This window comes from Lotus japonicus, chromosome 3 (genome assembly GCF_012489685.1).
Source record: "Lotus japonicus ecotype B-129 chromosome 3, LjGifu_v1.2".
In the NCBI taxonomy this organism is placed as follows: domain Eukaryota; kingdom Viridiplantae; phylum Streptophyta; class Magnoliopsida; order Fabales; family Fabaceae; genus Lotus; species Lotus japonicus.
The window spans coordinates 4,204,885-4,224,747 of NC_080043.1; the positions used below are offsets into that span (position 1 = coordinate 4,204,885).

The following is a 19,863-nucleotide window of genomic DNA, read 5'->3' on the forward strand; positions in this document are numbered from 1 at the left end:
TCATGAATGATGAGAAACTCATCAAAAGTTTTCCATTTAGTATTTAATAGAATAAATTATATTAAAAATTAATAATATTAAACTAATATTTTTATTAATGTGAAGGTCAAGTCAATTTTACTTTTCCCTTATGATTATTATTATTCTTAAATAAGCAAAACTGAAAAGTTTTACAATCAGATAGGGGTAGTTTAGTCATTTGAGTATCCACTGGCTCTCCTTAACTGTCTCGGTTGATATATAAATAGACGCGTCTCCTCTACATCACAGCTCCACCATTTTTCCTCTTCTCATCAACGAGCACACCAAATCTTCCTTCCATTTTCTTTCCTTCCATTTTCCTCTCAAATCTCGTTTTTCTTTCCTTCCATTTTCCGCTACCAATTTGTAAGTTTGTTTTTCTCTCTCTCTCTCACTTTTTTCTGTATTTTTTGTTTTGAGTTTTCGTTGTGTGTGTTCATGATCCTGCTTGTGCCCATTTCGATTTGATCATTTTTTGACTGAAAGAATTGAGCTTTGTGCAAATCATTGTTTTCTGTGATCTGGGTATTGCTCCTTTTTTATGGATCTGTGATGATTGTTAAGATCATGGTTTTCTCTGTTCATAATTGTCATGCTTGATTCCCAAGTGTAAAATATAGATCCGTGTTTTTATTTATTCTTGAATCTGTGCAATGTGTTTCGTTCAATGTTGTGTTGTTTTCCTTTTCCTCCATTGATCTTGTAAAATTGATTTTTCCAGCAAGTCATTGATGAATAATGTAACCTTTTGTTTAGTCATTTGTTTATTTCTCAATACATGTTAACTAAATGAAGAAGATATTAGATTTCTTTAACTTTTTTTTTTTAATTTCATTTGAAGTTATAGTATTATTAGCCTAGTCCTTGTGCTTTAATCTCTCATTGGTTTTCCAATTACTGTTGTTATGACTATAGTATGCTTTAATTTGTAAAATGATATTGTGATCACTTTTGCTGTTTGTTGTTTCAATTGATAAATTGTGATTTGTTTTTGTTTTGTTGTAGGAGTTGCCTGACATGGCTTCATATACTCCAAAGAATATCCTTATTACTGGGGCAGCTGGATTCATTGCCTCCCATGTTGCCAACCGGCTTGTCAGGACCTATCCAGACTACAAAATTATTGTGCTCGATAAGCTCGATTATTGTTCTAGTCTGAAGAACCTCCTTCCTTCCAAATCATCTCCTAACTTCAAGTTTGTGAAGGGGGACATTGGTAGTGCTGATCTTGTCAACTACCTTCTTATCACCGAGTCCATTGATACTATAATGCACTTTGCTGCTCAAACACATGTGGACAACTCCTTTGGTAATAGCTTTGAGTTCACCAAGAACAACATATATGGAACTCATGTCCTATTAGAAGCCTGCAAGGTGACTGGACAAATCAAAAGGTTCATTCATGTGAGCACAGATGAGGTCTATGGGGAGACAGACGAGGATGCTGTTGTGGGAAACCATGAGGCTTCCCAACTTCTTCCCACAAACCCATACTCTGCAACAAAGGCTGGGGCAGAAATGCTTGTCATGGCATATGGTACTTCATATGGTTTACCTGTTATCACAACTCGTGGGAACAATGTTTACGGGCCAAATCAGTTTCCTGAGAAGTTAATTCCAAAGTTCATCCTACTGGCCATGCAAGGAAAGACTCTTCCAATTCATGGGGATGGTTCTAATGTGAGGAGTTACTTATATTGTGAAGATGTTGCTGAGGCATTTGAAGTTATCCTTCACAAGGGAGAGGTTGGCCATGTCTACAATATTGGGACAAAGAAGGAAAGGAGAGTTATTGATGTGGCCAAAGATATATGCAATCTTTTCTCAAAGGATCCAGAAAAAGATATAAAATTTGTAGATAATAGACCATTTAATGACCAGAGGTACTTTCTCGACGATCAAAAGCTGAAGGTTTTGGGTTGGTCTGAGAGGACCACTTGGGAAGAGGGCCTGAAGAAAACCATGGAATGGTATACCCAAAATCCTGATTGGTGGGGTGATGTCACGGGAGCGTTGCTTCCTCATCCAAGGATGCTGATGATGCCTGGTGGGATGGAGAGACATTCTGAAGGTGACAAACCTGCTTCCTTGGCTTCAAGTAATACTCGAATGGTTGTTCCGGCATCCAAGAGCAATGGTACTCAGCAGAAACCTCCTTTTAAGTTCTTGATCTATGGTAGAACAGGGTGGATTGGAGGTTTGCTGGGGAAACTGTGCGATAAGCAAGGAATTCCATATGAATATGGAAAGGGGCGCCTAGAGGATCGCTCCTCAGTGGTGGCTGACATTAATAATGTGAAACCAACCCATGTTTTTAATGCTGCAGGCGTGACTGGTAGACCCAATGTCGATTGGTGTGAATCTCACAAAACAGAAACCATCAGAACTAATGTGGCTGGCACTTTAACATTGGCTGATGTTTGCAGAGAGAATGGGATCTTGGTGATAAATTATGCTACTGGGTGCATATTTGAGTATGATGCAGCGCATCCGGAAGGCTCTGGCATTGGTTTTAAGGAGGAAGACAAGCCCAATTTCATTGGCTCTTTCTATTCCAAAACTAAAGCTATGGTAAGTTTTCCTACATACATATGGTATGATCTCATTATTTTTCATTATGAATTAACTCAAATAATGACTTTTATGTGAATTTTGATCAGGTTGAGGAGCTCTTGAGAGAGTATGACAATGTATGCACCCTCAGGGTTCGCATGCCGATTTCATCTGACCTGAGCAACCCGCGCAACTTCATTACGAAGATTTCTCGTTATAACAAGGTAGTAAACATTCCAAACAGCATGACTATTTTGGATGAGCTTCTGCCAATTTCAATTGAGATGGCAAAGAGGAACCTGAGGGGAATCTGGAACTTCACAAACCCTGGAGTGGTGAGCCACAACGAGATCCTTGAGATGTACAGGGATTACATTGACCCCAACTTCAAGTGGGTTAACTTCAATCTGGAAGAGCAAGCCAAGGTGATTGTTGCTCCTCGAAGCAACAATGAACTGGATGCTTCCAAATTGAATACGGAATTCCCAGAATTGCTTCCCATCAAGGAGTCACTAATCAAGTATGTCTTCGAGCCAAACAAGAAATAAACAGGTTTATGTTTTAGGCATAGCAGTAATGTTTCCGGTCTACATAGGCATTGCAGTAATGTTTTAGGCATGGCAGTATTACTATTGTGTTAGTGTGTTTCCTAGATTTAAATTTCAAGTACTTATAGCATGTTTTAATTGATTATAATTGCTTTAGTGAGTGACTCCTTTGTACTAGCAGCCTTAGATAGATGCACTGGTATGAAAGTTTGTGATTTGGAACTTCTGCATCTGTGTAAGGCTTGTATTCTTTTATCATCTAGAATGAAAAATTAAAATAAGAGACCTTGTTGTCATTTTGGACATTATTATTGAGATGTACTTGGATATTTATCTGTAATATGAAGTGAAAAAACTGTTATTTTGAAAGTGAAAATCTGGGAACAATAGATGTTATTTATCATTTTTCTAAACTAAAAGAACTGTCGATGTAACAATCGTGTTTAACTTTTATTTTTTAATTTCCCTTGGCTTAGGTTTGCTCCAGAAATTGGGTTTATGATGTGATATTAACATTTTGATGTAGTAACAAACTTGTATCATTAAATTAAGCTATTCATTTTTTTTTCTATGATTAAAAGCTCAACGGGTTTGGTTTGAGTCATCACCATGGGTTAGGTATGTCTTCGGAAGGTACAGATTGCTCACCAAGTGACACATTCTTACTAATTTTTTTTGCTACATCGGAAAACCACACATTCTTACTAATTAAGCCAACATGTGTTAGTAGTCACTCATCAATGTTAAATAAAGAACTAAAAGTAGCATTTTTACCAAGATATGTGATGAAACGAGACGCAATAATTTCTAGATTTATTCCTATAAATTAATTAAATGGACATGGAAAAAGTTTGATATTTGCAATACATTAGTTGGTGTTTATACAATGACTTAAATTTATAAAAAGAATTGATAATGGTAGGGGCGATGGTGGTCATAATAAAAGAACCTATTTTTTTTTATAAAGATCTTCAATTTTTTATACGAATTGTACTAAACAAGGGGAAAATTTGTCTCCATGCAAGCGAGTACCACGCTTCAATAACATATTAACATGTCCACGAGTGTCACGCTACAAGCGAAATTTCTAATTTATTTATTTGAGAACACACACGAGGCTTACTATTATTGTTATTTTTTCCCCCACATTCTTATTTTCTTAACGATTGACAAGGACATGCAATTGTATTTTGGGTGGAGACATTCATCAAAAATAAAAAATAAAAAGAAAACAATAGGGTGTAATTTTCCTCGAGTTGATGAGATCAATCTCCGATAAAGTTGAATGGTGCTAAGCTCGGCTAAGAACACAACAGTTAGGTGAATATGCAGGACGGAGCATGGCTATGGACAATGATGGATTTAGAAATATACGGTTGTGGGGGCAATATATATATGTGGAAAGTTTGCGTAATTTTTTTAATTCTCTAAGTCTATTAAATATTTGTGGCGTCATGTATTTATTCATAAAACAAGATTTTTATAAGTAATTTTTTCTTTGAAAAACAATATTTATTTACCTGAACACATGACTGTTACGAGTTCAAGTCCCGACAAAAATCTCTTGTGAGTATCTTTTTATTTTGAAGGTGCACAAGAATGAAAAACAAGTGATAAAAAGTAACAATATGATTTGTTGGTTCGCAGCTAAATGAGAGAGCAATAAAAAATAGTGATATATGAAAGCTCTTACATTTACTTAGAGACTCATGTTAGAAAAGAGGCAAACTTTACAAAAAAAAAATTGAGAAATAAAACGTTGTAAGCCGTTAGAAAAGACGGCCCAATAGATATTGGAATTAGAACACTAAACAAAAAACGTGTGGCAAACAAGTTATAGGATCTCTCCAAGTATGGGGACACTAATCAATTTTTGGTGGGGGCAATATTGACATACTTTTTTTTTTAAAGTAATATTGACATACTTGTAGATTTATTGTTTACGGATTTTGTGGGGGACATTTGCCCCTCTAATGTTTAATGTGGTCCGTCACTAGCTATGAAGATATACCTACAAATAGGGATGACAATAGAACCCGACCCGATTTTATAGTTAAAACCCTATAGATTGGGTTTGGTATTGTTAAACCTGCACCCAAACCCGAATAATATATATAAATTACAAAACTACGCTTATATATATCATGTTAACAATTCGGTCATATTTGAACAATAAGATACCAATTTTTTTTCAAAAAGATACAAAACGGATTTTTCACAACAATATATTTTGAGTTGCGTTTTGTTTTACAAAAAAGTCTATGCATCAAGTTAGGTTAGGACATTAGTTTTGAGGCTACAACGGGTTTGGGTTCGGTATTAGAGTTCGGATTTGAGTTTGGGAAAGGAAAAACCCGACCCCGACCCGACTCGTTGCCATCCCTACCTACAAAAGACAGGGTCGAGTATAGATACTTTGGGACTTAAGACAAAAATATTAAAGTGAATGATTTCAATGGTGCAAATACCTACTCCACTCTTGCCCTGTACCGCCCTATGTAATAGTTAAATAATTTGAATAATAATAGTAGTGAAATGGTATCTTAATCTCATATGTTTTGGTAAAATATAATTTAAATCTAATGTTTCTTATAACTTTTATGATTATTAATGTTTGTTTATATATATAATTTGAATTTGAATTAATAATGTGATTATTACACTATATATTTAAAGATTAATGGAAAAAAATTAAAGGCTTAAATATTCTTGGGGTCCTAAGATTGTAAGAGTTATCAAATCAGGTCCCTGAAATTTTTTTTTCTGTGGAATATCATCACTGTAATTTTTTAAATCAAATTAAGTCATTTTTATCAATTTTGACCAATCAACGGTCCAATAGCGAGTCTAGTCAATAGAGGTTGTGCACGTGAATTTTTTTCACATCAATTTTAGTCCTTGTAAAATTTTTAAATCATATTTTCAATCCCTCTTAATAAATTCTTAATTCCTAATTCTTCATCTTCATCTTATTTCTCTTCCTCCTTCATCTTCATCCATACCTGAAACCCAAAAATTCCTTTTCTCATTCACACTCATGGTAATTAAAATCGGACCGGACCAGTCGGTTCAACCGGTTAGACTGTGAACATAGCATGTGGCCGGTCCAAATAGCCAGCAAAACCGGATTAACAAAAAACCGGTCAACAACCGGAAAACCGGTCAATAACCGGGAAAACCGGCGGTTTTAAATTTGAACTGGTTTAAAGAAAAAGTTAAAATTCAATGTGTTTCATTATGATTTGTTCTTGAATCAATTAACATTAGTAATCACGTACTAATATTATTAGGTTTTAAATGCTCTCCAACTTCAAAACTAGGTTCCACTTACGGTGAGCCAATTATAAAACTGGTTCACCATGGACCAGTTTTATTCTAACCGTTAGATGTATTTTTTTTTAATATTAACGGTTCAGATTAATTAATTATAAAAGAAATTATTTATTAAATATAAATCACTTTACTAAAACACCCTTTTCACTTTTTCTACCCTAACCCTAGCAGCCTTCTCTCCTACCTCTGAAAAATCCATAGCCGCCACCACCCCTCTCCCTCTCATGGCAGCGCCGCCACCACCACCTCCCTCTCCCTCCCATGGCAGTGCCGCTCTCTTCTTCTCACTACCGCACCACCACCACCACTCAACCACCCCACCACCACCTCCACACCCATCTTAACCCAGAACCAACCCCACTCACTCCTCCCAACGTTTCATCCTCTTCTCCTAACCCATCTGAAACTCAACACCACTAAACCCCAACCCACCGCCACCACCAAACCCCCACCAACACCCACGAAACCCCCAAACCCAGCACCACGGCACCACCACTAGTGAATGCAAACAAGGATAGATAAACCGATCTCATCTCCGTTCCCCCACCTTCGTCGCCAGCCGTTGGGGCTCCGTCGTCATCGAACTCGTCCACCACACCCTCAATGTCTTCATGGTTTTGACAGAGGAACAACCACCACCACCAGATTTGGGTTAATTTGTTTCAGATCTGGTGGTAGTTTTGACAGAGGAATATGGAGATGAATGAAGGAAGATGAGGGATAGAGGAAGAACCATAGAAGAATGATGGAAGATGAGGATTTGGGGTTCTAGATCTGGGAAGACTTCGTATTTTTCGATTGTTAGAAGCTTGAATCCTTATGGTAACGGAGCAGAGATAATGAATCCTTTTTTTTATCTTCTTCTTCTGTGTTCATCTGAGTTCATCTGGTTTTTGGTTTTGGGGATGACGATTTGTGTGTGTGGGTTGGTGGTGGGGGAGGAAGTCGAGGGTGTGGGTGGTGGTGGTTAAGGGGTTTTGGATGCAAGGGTTGCAGTGGTATTGTGGGGAAGCGGGAGCGTGGTGGCTGAGGAAGGGAAGGTGGTTGTTGTGGTGGCTGGGCGGAGGAGGATGGTTGCGGCGCGGTTGGTGTCGGCGGCCGGAGAAGGTGGTGGTGCTGTACCATGGTGATAGTGGAAGGAGATGATGATGATGGAAGGAGAAGGAGAAAGATGGAAAAAAAAAAAATTGAGGCAGGGATATTTTCGTACTTCAATTGTATCATTGAAACTGGTCCACCATGGACCAGATTTAAAATATCCCACCGTAGGCGCAGCCTCAAAACTATAACAATTACTCCATCCGTTCCAGAAAGTTTGTTGTTTTGCACCATTTTTCAATATCCCAAAATGTTTTTTGTTTTAGAAAACCAATGCATTTTTTGCTAATTTTTTCCACTTATACCCTCATTTAATACATTTTCTCTCACTTATCACCTTTCATATGAACCAACCACAAGTCTTATTTATTATTTACATTCTTCTCTATCTAAGTATAATTTAATAGTTGCACATCATACTAGTAAAATTAAATAAGGACAATCTAGTCAAGTTATACTATCAATAATTGCTTTCTTATTCTTTGTACCACAACCTAAAACTACAAACTTTCTGGAACGGAGGGAGTATATAATTAAGCTATAACCTAGGCAATCCATTGTTTTCTAGGTTTTTTATTTCTAACGGTCAATGACTTCTGAATGTATTCATGATTAAGTTTTTGGTTTAAACAAATTTTTATTAAATAAGTTTTGTTTTTAATTATTATTTAAAAGTTTTATCAATTCAAAACCTTTACGTATTCTGCTACTGCTATACACCTGTATGATCTCTTTAAGGAATGAATAATTAATGACTCCATTATATGAGACTATTGTATATTTTAAAATATTATTTAATCAGTCATTGATGTAATGTGATAAGTTGAGATATAGAGAAAAATGAGATTTAAAATAAATTTTTTATTTTAGTCTTTTTGCAAACTTGGATAATGGAAATTTTGAACCTATTATTCTAGTTGTGTAATTCTAACTATATGTAAACTTTATTTGTAAGGTGAAGTTATGGACATTGTACTTTTTATTCAATATTACCTTATATATAATATAATATATATTATATTGAAATAACATTATTTAATTTATAGTGTCTATACCGGTTAAATTATGGTTCAATTACGGTTGAACCAGTGAACCTTGAACCAGTGCCCTCACCGGTCCGGTTTTAATAACCTTGTTCACACTTCATCATCCACCCACCCTTCATCATCCACTCAATCCCAAAGGAATTTTGAACAATTCGACAATACATTTGAAACATAATTAAACCTCACTTTTTATCCTCACAATGAATCCTCAAAATCATTCCACACTCCACACCCACAATTATCGTTTTCTTCTCTGCAGAATCGAGCCTTTTCTTCTTCTTCTGGAGCGACTAAAATTGATGAGAAAAAAATTCACGTGAACATTACACCCTCAGTTGATCACTAGGTTTGTGACTGGACCGTTAATGAGTCAAAACTAATGAAAAAGACTTAATTCGATTTTTTTTTATAAGAATGACATTTCAATTTTTTTTTCTTCAGGAATTCAATTTAATTCCTCTTACAATCTCGGAGACTCTAACCATATGTAAGCTAAAATTAATCCCACGAATTTCCCCAAAACCGATCGATAAGATGTTGACTGTCGTATGTTTAACCTACCATCCTTAATCTCACACACAAACCCGTCCCATTAAGAGCGGGGTGAGCTGGGCAAAACTCGCACCTACCCTGTTGTCATGCATCACATTCAGATTTAGATCCCCCGGAGTTCAATTCAATATCTTACTGGTCATTTAATTTTAACTGTATTTTTTATTAACATTTTATTGCAATTAAAAATAAAAATCTAAGGCTTAATATCCTTGCAGTTGGAAACCAAACTGCAGAGGATCGTCCAGTTTGTTGAAAAGTTTATCCTTATGAGCATGAAGCTAACATTTGCTAGAGAAATGGTGAATGATAACACCCTAGAGCATAACATAGATTAGAGTAAACAAACCTGAAGGAAGTACTAATATACAATAATTGTTGAAACTCTAAGGCCTATCTACGTTATGTTTATATTATAGACTCAAAATACCCCTTTGATCCCAGCTTTTCCATCCGTGCCTCAAAAATTAAATTTGTCCTTATTGCAGACACACTTGTAGCACATTATTCAAAGCCAATGTCTTCCCATATGTAAGTTTAAGAAGAATTTTACTTTTCCAAGAGCTGGAGTAGTTTTTAAGTTTTTGAGATGCACATATATATTCCTCTTCATCCCTTACAAAAGTATAGGAGGTAAAAGCATCTTTGTTTGCACAAATGTGTTTGGTAACTCTAGAGCCTACCATCGATTTCTTTACTATCAGTCACAATATTCACTTGAGAAATAAATGCATCAATCACATCTTCATCATCTCCTTCAGCCAAATTTTCTCTTGGCTTAGGAGGATTGTCATTCTCCCTTTTACACCTGCACTGACGTGCAAATGACACCTAACTAGTGTTACCTATACTTTGGACTACGATCCACCTCTCAAAGCTACTTTCTTCCACCAATCTTCTTAACTTCCATTAAATTCATTTAAAAGGTTCTTACTTTGTATTTGAAATTCCATTATATTCATTTAAAAGGACTTCTCCTTCAAATGTGAATTTCAGTTGGAAGTACTTTTGTTCTAACACGCACTAATTCATCTATAATGTTGAAAACTCCAAACAGGCACTAATTAAGTCGTTTCATACAATCATACTACTGATATTTTCATGTAGTGTATTAAATATAGTGGGTACGACAAGCAGTTGGCCTAGAGTATGTCTCTGTTCATTACCCTACAATACTGGACAGAATTAACATATAGATGTGATGGTAAATAAAGTGGAATTGATTACAATTAATTAAAAAATAGAGTACTTATACACACACAGCATAAACGCGTGATAAAAAATCGTTTAGCGGGTTTTTTAAAAGGTAATTTTTTTTGTTAAATTATGTGGTACCCTGAATTTTTTTGGGTACGATACCCCGACTAGATGAAATTGTGAAATTGAAGGGCAGAGAAAGAGAGAAGCTTAGACATTTTAACTTTTGTTGGAATCTTAGACGTCGTGCCGGTTGTTGCAGCTCTTTTTAAGTTAGAATCTAGTGGTCGAAGTGGAAATGTATGCGATGTTAGAACAAGAGAGTTATTGACCACAATAAGAGTGAAATATAAAAATTGGTGTCTGGCGAACGACAAGATAATGAGATAATCTGCTAAAATGTTCATGAATGAAGATGCTAGAGGCTTTTAGAAGTTAAAAAAATTGGAGATAAAGAGGTTTTATGTCATTTAAGGTATCGTACCCTCATTTAAATTAAGATACCACAGCAAGCACCATTTTTTTTTGGTGTGGTACCCGAATTAAGTAATTTAATAGATTATTATCATATTATTCAAGGTAAATAATACATTTTTAGATTTTACTTCACTTGTCAATTGACTTTATCTCATGAAATTCATTTTTTAATGAAAAATGAACGAGTGGTGAAAACGAATGATGTTGTTGGAGATGCACGTAAAATGATCATAGTTAATTGATGAACAAAGCTCAGAAAATACAACTCGCCTATCTCATGTCCCTAAGAATGAAACACTGCATTATTATGATATAACAAAATCAAAATTTTAATCGATACATGAGTCTTTATTATTGAACCAGCTCATTTTGGGTACCACACCCTAATCTGACTTAAGGTACTAGAGCAAATACCTTTTTAAAATTCAGTAAATAGACACATTAATTTTGTGGTTGTCTCTACCGCACTTCCAAGCCGCAAGATTTATTTTTTAGATAATCTAAAAAGTATGGCGGTTTCAATATGCATATGTTGATTAGTGATCGAGAATTCTTATATATCTATGAAACATTACCTTTAATAATATATAGATGTCAAATACCATTGCAAACAAAACGATTAATTTGTAGACAAAACCATTGAAAATTATTAATTTTCAAATTAATAATTATGAACACCCAATTTTGTCATACTTAATAAAATTTAATATAGCTTATATATCTAAAATATATAAAAATCAGCACTCAAAATTATAACAATAGTGATTAATTAAATAATTTCAGAAATAATAATAATAATAATTAATTCAAAAAAGTATACATAAATACTAAAAATAAAATTAGATAATTATAGAAAATGATCAAAACATTAATTAGAGGGTTCAAAACTAAATAGAAGATTTTTTTAGTCAAGCATTTGATCTTCTTCTACAAGAATAATTGAGAATGATTCTAAGGAAAAAAAATAGAATGTGCTAATTAATTTAGAAAAAATGAGGAATAAAATATATGGTGAATCAAAGGAGGCTAGAGACATCAAACCCTAGATATAAACAATTATAAATAGAAGAGGTTCTTGGTGGTAGAGGCATGTTCAAAGTGAGGGAGAAATAGTTGAGTGATCACTTGTGAGTTGTGCTCGATGATTTTGCTACCTAGGGATATCTCTTATTTATTTTAGAATTGCAGTTCAAAGATGAAACCACACCTCACAAGTGATCACTCAACTATTTCTCCCTATGAACATGTCTTTACCATCAAGAACATCCTCTATTTATAACCGCCTATCTAGGGTTTGATGCCTTTAGCTTCCCTTTGATTCACCCTATATTTTATTTCACATTTCCTAAATTAATTAACATATTCTAATTTTTCCCTAGAACCATTCCCAATTATTCTTGTAGAAGATACAATGCTTGACTAAGAAAATCTTCTAATTAATTTTGAATCCTCTAATTAATGTACTGATCATTCTCTATAATTATCTAATTTTATTTTTAGTATTTATTTTATTATTTTCGGAATTAATTAATTATTATCATAATTTATGAAATTATTTAATTAATCATTATTATTATAATATAATTTTGAGCGCTGATTTCAATAGATTTTTGTACTAATTTATTATTTTAGCTTTTAAAATACTCATTTCACCTCAAGAAAATGTCTATTATTTATAGATACTAAATTTAATTAATAAAGAGAAAATAAATTATTTATAAATTCGGCCTAACAAGCTTTGGAGCTTGTGCCTAGTATCCCCTCAGTGCAATGAGATCTTCAAGGCCACATAGTTCTTAGGGTTTAAATATGATTTTAATTTGGGGTGCCTGATGGGAACCGCGTCCCGACTTACGAATTATCTTTAGAGAGACATCAAGACAACGTAGTTCTGGATGAAAGCTTGATTTGAAATGATTGGTAAAAGCTTGAAGAAGCTTGATTTTGAGAGGCTTAAAGAAGCCGAAATTTGAATTTGAAAGGCTTGAAGAAGCGGAATTTGATTGACTTAAAGAAGTTGTAACTTGATTTTGAAAGGTTTGAAGAAGCCGAGAATTGATGATTTTGATTTGAATATGTATTTATGTTATTATTTTAAGTTATTTAATTTTAGGCACTTTAAAATAGGTGATATAGTACTCTGTGTTTTAATCATATATAACTTGTATATTTTAAGGGATTTTATGTTTAGAGTTTCTTATCTAACATTTGTTTTCTAGGATATTTATCTTCTAATTTTTAATTAATAATCCTAATACTAATTTTGTTAAAGGAAATCAGAAAACAAAACCTAATTTGATAGACCTACGGCAGCGGTGCCGCATCAACTTAATTATTTTATGTTTTAATCTATTTTTGGTTTATATCTTAGAATATTTTATGTATTTGGGTCTTATGTCATATCAGTAACTTTTATAGTAACAAATATCTCTTTAAGATTTTTATCTTAGAATTACTAACTAAAATCTACGTTCAAAAACAAAAAAATTAAACTAAAATCTTATGGCAGCACCGGCTGCACCTTCTTATTTTTATTTTAAGTATTATTTAACTAATTAATCCTAATGTTTAAAGTAAACAAAAGGGAATGGAAATCCATGTAAAACAACAAGCAAAAGGAAAAAGGGAAAGAAATAAAAAGGTGGAGAAGAAACGAGATTGAGGAGTAGAACGAAGGGGAAAAGAGGAGGGGCAATGAGTCTTGGGGAACATATTTGAAGCAAAGAAGAAGTGTTTATCCTTTACATAATTTATTCATCCTATGTGTAAAACTTGGATTGGAATTTTGGGTGTAATGACAGATATGGGGAGTTGGCATGGTGGAATTGAACTAAACATGGCTTTGGTATGTATTCATATTATTATGATTTCTTTCGTAACTACAAACCCACAAACAGTACGTGGACATGGACATAAAGAAGTTGATTAGAGAAATAAGAAAGGTACCTGGATTGAAATAAAGTATGATGAGTTCGATATATAATTCTTTTCTTCTTCTGTCTCACTACTTCTCTTATCCGTCTAGCGTCTTGTCTCTCCCACACTCTTTTTAAAATCAGGGTTTAAAGATGGAACCCCAATCCCCAAGTGTATTGTCACTTTTTTCCCGCTCTCACTTGATGACTCTCACATTTTAAGCCCACAAGAGACACTCCTTTCTTTTTCCTCTCCCCATGAACTTTCTACTAAGAACCTCCTCTATTTATAACCGTCTACCTAGTGTTTGGGGCCTCTAACCTCCTTTGATTTACCCTAGATTTCATTCCTCATTTCTTAAATTAAAAAACATATTCTAACTATTCCTCAGAATCATTCCTCAATTATTTTGTAGAGGGTCTTTATTTATTTCTTAAACAAATCTCCTTAATTATTGTATTGGTCATCTAATTTGTTTTTTTTAATTTATTTATTATTTCCGAAATTATTTAATTAAATATTAAATATTATTGAAATTATTTATTTAATTATTATTATCATAATTTTGAGGGTTGATTATTATATATTTTAAACATATAAGTTATATTAAACTAATATTATTAAGGTATGACAAAATTAAGTGTTCACAATATTCCAAACATAAACCATGTCACGATATCGTTAATTAGTGGGAGAAGAGGTCGCAAATAGTTTGATTTTAACTATCAATGCCTCTACATATGACATTTATGAAAAATTGAAAGGTTCAGACACATCTTAACTACTTTAAGTTTCAGATGAAGCAACTATATAGAATAGAGAGCGATAAGGATAAAACTCTAAATCTCTGGTCATAGAGGCTCTGACACCATGTCAACAATTAATTATCTTAAAAGTTTAAACTGTTAACTAAGAATTATATAAATAATTTTATATCATCATTTCTATCTGTATTTATCTCCACTATACAATAATATGAGAGCATATATTACACAACTGATTTAGAAAAAAGGAAATCAATAAACACTTCCTAGAAACTAAATATATTATTGTAAATTACAAAAGTTGGAATAATTTTCAGAGAATAGATAAAAAAAAAATTAGCTGCATCGAAAAGCTACAAAACACACAGAACTACTAAGAGAGTCTCTTAACATGAGAGCCTCCAGCTCAAAGGACGGAACATCTAAGATACATAGGGGTAGACGTTAATTTATCCATTGAGGTGTGACCTGACTTTAGCTTGAGAGGAAAGCGTGAGGAAGATGACCTGAGAAACAAATTCTGCTGATTTAATTGACGCTTTGGGGAGGCAGGATGTGGAGCAATTGTTTCAAGTCTTGGGTGAGATCAGGGGCTTTTTGGCTAAAGATTGGGAGGTGGTGCTTAGGCAGATCACCTAGTTAAGGTTAGTTTAATACACCATATTAGGCATGATAGTATAAGGTTATACAATATATTATGGACTTATTCATTGTTTGATACTCACATTGAATTGTATTAGACTTATCCATCAATCCACTCTTATATACATTAAAATGATGGATTTTAATCCACCCTATAGATGATCGATAAGACACGATAAAAGTATAATGTATAAACTACTTGAAAATATTTAATCCACCACCACCACTCCCCACCACTACCATCGCCGCCACCGCCGCAACCACCACCACCGCTCCACCACTGCACAATCGTTGCTACTGTCATCGTTATCACCACTACTACTACCACCACCACCATCCTTATTTGGGGTGTTACAATCCCCATTGCAACCACCATTGTCGCCACCATCGCCACAGCCAAAGCCACCACGCTCCACCACTGCCACTATCGTCGCTACAACCATTAGTACCACCATCCCCGCTGCCGCCACCACCACCTTTCAATACGACCACTACCACCATCACTACCTACCGCCACAACCCACACCTATGTTGCCACAGCCACCTCCCTCCATCGCCGCCACAACTCAGCATCATCACTACCACCTCTACAACACCGCCACAACCCACCCTCCATTATTGCCACCAACACTACCACCACCCATCACCACTATCTTTACCACCCATTAACACCATCATGATACTTTGTGGGAAAAAAATCTATGTGGACAGTGAGCCCCATACCGTGGGGCCAAACTCATAATTGAGTGATGAAGGCAGGGGTAGTTTTGTCATCTGAGTATCCACTGGATCTCCTTAACTGTCTCGGTTGATTGATATAAACAGACGCGTCCCCTCTACACGATTTCACAGCTCCACCATTTTTCCTCTTCTCATCAACTTTCACTCAACGAGAGGAGACCCACCTTTTTCTTTCCTTCCATTTTCCTCTCAAATCTCCTTCTATTCCTCTCTGGATTCGCTACCAATTTGTAAGTTTGTTTTTCTCTCTCTCTCTCTCTCTCACTCTTTCTGTATATTTGTTTTGAGTTTCCGTGGTGTGTTTTCATGATCTTGCTTGTGCCCATTTCCATTTGATCATTTTTTGATTGAAAGAATTCAGCTTTTGGCAAATCAGTGTTTTCTGTGATCTGGGTATTGCTCCTTTTTTATGGATCTGTGATGAATTGTAAGATCATGTTTTTCTCTGTTCATAATTGTCATGCTTGATTCCCAAGTGAACATTTCAACTGGTGATTGTGTAAAAAATAGATCCGTGTTCTTATTTATGCTTGAATCTGTGCAATGTGTTTCGTAGCATGTTGTTGTGATTTTGAAGGTTTTCTTTTGGGGTTGAATTTTCTGCGTTCAATGTTGTGTTGTTTTCCTTTTCCTCCATTGATCTTGCAAAATGGAATTTTCCAGCAAGTGATTGATTAAGAATGTAACATTTTGTTCAGTCATTCGTTAACTAAATGAAGAAAGTATTGTTAGAATATAATATAAAATCATTCATTTGGCCCTTACCCAATAGCTTAAGCTTTTGGGATAAGTGGTTATTTGATAAATATTAGATTTCTTTTACTTTTTCTTATTTCACTTGAAGTTATAGAAAGCTTTGATGCTATAGTGCACTTATGGCGCCTTTCTCCTGTGATGAGGTTTTAAAACTATACATCCTGCTAACTCCCCGAAACCGGGTACTATTAAGCTAGTCTTGTGCAGTTGTGCTTTAATATCTCGTAGGTTATTCAATTTCTGTTGTTATGGCTATAGTCTGGTTTATTTTTTCTTCGTGAGATTGTTTTGTAAAATGATATTCTGTTCACTTTTGCTGTTTGTGGTTTCAATTGATAAATTTGTGTTTTGTTTCTGTTTTATTGTAGAAGTTGCCTGACATGGCTTCATATACCCCAAAGAATATCCTTATTACTGGGGCTGCTGGGTTCATTGCCTCTCATGTTGCCAACCGGCTTGTCAGGACCTATCCAGACTACAAAATTGTTGTGCTCGATAAACTCGATTATTGTTCCAATCTGAAGAACCTCCTTCCTTCCAAATCATCTCCTAACTTCAAGTTTGTGAAGGGGGACATTGGTAGTGCTGATCTTGTCAACCACCTTCTTATCACCGAGTCCATTGATACTATAATGCACTTTGCTGCTCAAACACATGTTGACAACTCCTTTGGTAATAGCTTTGAGTTCACCAAGAACAACATATATGGAACTCATGTCCTATTAGAAGCCTGCAAGGTAACTGGACAAATCAGAAGGTTCATTCATGTCAGCACAGACGAGGTGTACGGGGAGACAGATGAGGATGCTGTTGTGGGAAACCATGAGGCTTCCCAACTTCTTCCAACAAACCCATACTCTGCAACAAAGGCTGGGGCTGAAATGCTTGTTATGGCATATGGTACGTCATATGGTTTACCTGTCATCACAACTCGTGGGAACAATGTTTACGGGCCAAATCAGTTTCCTGAGAAGTTAATTCCAAAGTTCATCCTACTGGCCATGCAAGGAAAGACTCTTCCAATTCATGGGGATGGTTCAAATGTGAGGAGTTACTTATATTGTGAAGATGTTGCGGAGGCATTTGAAGTTATCCTTCATAGGGGAGAGGTTGGTCATGTCTACAATATCGGGACAAAGAAGGAAAGGAGAGTTATTGATGTGGCCAAAGATATATGCAATCTTTTCTCAAAGGATCCAGAAACAAGTATAAAATTTGTAGATAATAGACCATTTAATGACCAGAGGTACTTTCTCGACGATCAAAAGCTGAAGGTTTTGGGTTGGTCTGAGAGGACCACTTGGGAAGAGGGCCTGAAGAAAACCATGGAATGGTATACACAAAATCCTGATTGGTGGGGTGATGTCACAGGAGCGTTGCTTCCTCATCCAAGGATGCTGATGATGCCTGGTGGGATGGAGAGACATTATGAAGGATCTGAAGGTGAAAACCCTGCTTCCTTGGCTTCAAGTAATACTCGAATGGTTGTTCCGTCATCCAAGAGCAATGGTACTCAGCAGAAACCTCCTTTTAAGTTCTTGATCTATGGTAGAACAGGGTGGATTGGAGGTTTGCTGGGGAAACTGTGCGATAAGCAAGGAATTCCATATGAATATGGAAAGGGGCGCCTAGAGGATCGCTCCTCAGTGGTGGCTGACATTAATAATGTGAAACCAACCCATGTTTTTAATGCTGCAGGCGTGACTGGTAGACCCAATGTCGATTGGTGTGAATCTCACAAAACAGAAACCATCAGAACTAATGTGGCTGGCACTTTAACATTGGCTGATGTTTGCAGAGAGAATGGGATCTTGGTGATAAATTACGCTACTGGGTGCATATTTGAGTATGATGCATCGCATCCTGAAGGCTCCGGCATTGGTTTTAAGGAGGAAGACAAGCCCAATTTCATTGGCTCTTTCTATTCCAAAACTAAAGCTATGGTAAGTTTTCCTCCCCACATGGTATGATCTCATTATTTTTCATTATGAATTAACTCAAATAATGACTTTTATTTGAATTTTGATCAGGTTGAGGAGCTCTTGAGAGAGTATGACAATGTATGCACCCTCAGGGTTCGCATGCCGATTTCATCTGACCTGAGCAACCCGCGCAACTTCATCACGAAGATTTCTCGTTATAACAAGGTAGTTAACATTCCAAACAGCATGACTATTTTGGATGAGCTTCTGCCAATTTCAATTGAGATGGCAAAGAGGAACCTGAGGGGAATCTGGAACTTCACAAACCCTGGGGTAGTGAGCCACAACGAGATCCTTGAGATGTACAGGGATTACATTGACCCCAACTTCAAGTGGGTTAACTTCAATCTGGAAGAGCAAGCCAAGGTAATTGTTGCTCCTCGAAGCAACAATGAACTGGATGCTTCCAAATTGAATAACGAATTCCCAGAATTGCTTCCCATCAAGGAATCACTAATCAAGTATGTCTTCGAGCCAAACAAGAAATAAACAGGTTTATGTTTTAGGCATGGCAGTATTGTTTCCGGTCTACATAGACCACTCAATTTCATTGTTAGTTCCATTCAGTTACTGTGTGTAGAGAGGTGGCTAGTATTACTGTTGTGTTAGTGTGTTTCCAAAATTTTAATTTCAAGTACTTATAGCATGTTTTTGATTGATTATTATTGCTTTAGTGAGTGACTTCTTTGTACTAGCAGGCCTTAGATAGATGTACTGTTTTGTGATGGGGAACTTCTGCATTTGTGTAAGGCTTGTATTCTTTTATTGCTTGGATATGATTATTGAGATGTACTTGGATATTTATATGTAGACTGTAATATTAAGTGAAAATCTGGCAACAATTGATGTTATTTATCATTTTTCTAAACTAAAAGAAATGTCTATGTAACAATCGTGTCGATTCTGTAAATGTTTTTAATCAAATTAAGTATTTCTCATCAATTTTGACCGGTCTAGTAGCGAGCCTAGTCAATAGAGGTTGTCCACGTGGATTTTTTCACATCAATTTTAGTCCTTGTAAATTTTTTAGATAATATTTTCAGTCCCTCTTAATAAAAATCTTGATTCCCAATTCTTCATTTTCATCTTCCACCTTCATCTTATTTCTCTTCCCCCTTCATCTTCATCCATATAGCTCAAACTCGAAAATTCATGACTCATACACACACTTCATCATCCACTCTAAATCCTAAAAGAGGTTTGAACAATTAGACAATACATTTGAAACATAATCAAA

At 35.4% G+C, this 19,863-nt stretch overlaps 2 protein-coding genes across 3 annotated transcripts; both read left to right on the forward strand.

Annotated features, from left to right (window-relative positions):
* Positions 1-261: 261 nt before the first annotated feature.
* On the forward strand, positions 262-3,427 carry LOC130743163 (trifunctional UDP-glucose 4,6-dehydratase/UDP-4-keto-6-deoxy-D-glucose 3,5-epimerase/UDP-4-keto-L-rhamnose-reductase RHM1-like). Its single transcript, XM_057595294.1, has 3 exons — positions 262-387; positions 1,027-2,592; positions 2,682-3,427. Exons 2-3 carry the CDS (start codon positions 1,039-1,041, stop codon positions 3,120-3,122), a joined length of 1,995 nt encoding a protein of 664 aa, XP_057451277.1. The 5' UTR covers positions 262-387; positions 1,027-1,038; the 3' UTR covers positions 3,123-3,427.
* Positions 3,428-15,960: 12,533 nt separating this feature from the next.
* On the forward strand, positions 15,961-19,477 carry LOC130743175 (trifunctional UDP-glucose 4,6-dehydratase/UDP-4-keto-6-deoxy-D-glucose 3,5-epimerase/UDP-4-keto-L-rhamnose-reductase RHM1). 2 transcript variants are annotated; one of them, XM_057595308.1, is made up of 3 exons: positions 15,961-16,118; positions 17,013-18,587; positions 18,675-19,477. In XM_057595308.1, exons 2-3 carry the CDS (start codon positions 17,025-17,027, stop codon positions 19,113-19,115), a joined length of 2,004 nt encoding a protein of 667 aa, XP_057451291.1. In that variant the 5' UTR covers positions 15,961-16,118; positions 17,013-17,024; the 3' UTR covers positions 19,116-19,477. The 2 variants fall into 2 exon arrangements, with proteins under 2 accessions (XP_057451291.1, XP_057451292.1); XM_057595309.1 differs by having other exon boundaries at positions 15,966-16,118; positions 17,016-18,587.
* The last annotated feature ends 386 nt before the right edge of the window (positions 19,478-19,863 follow it).

Coding starts and splice junctions, on each gene's coding strand:
- LOC130743163 (XM_057595294.1), top strand. CDS start 1,039: ATGGCTTCATATACTCCAAAGAATATCCTTATTACTGGGGCAGCTGGA. Junction 2,593..2,681: donor ATTCCAAAACTAAAGCTATG/GTAAGTTTTCCT, acceptor AATTTTGATCAG/GTTGAGGAGCTCTTGAGAGA.
- LOC130743175 (XM_057595308.1), top strand. CDS start 17,025: ATGGCTTCATATACCCCAAAGAATATCCTTATTACTGGGGCTGCTGGG. Junction 18,588..18,674: donor ATTCCAAAACTAAAGCTATG/GTAAGTTTTCCT, acceptor AATTTTGATCAG/GTTGAGGAGCTCTTGAGAGA.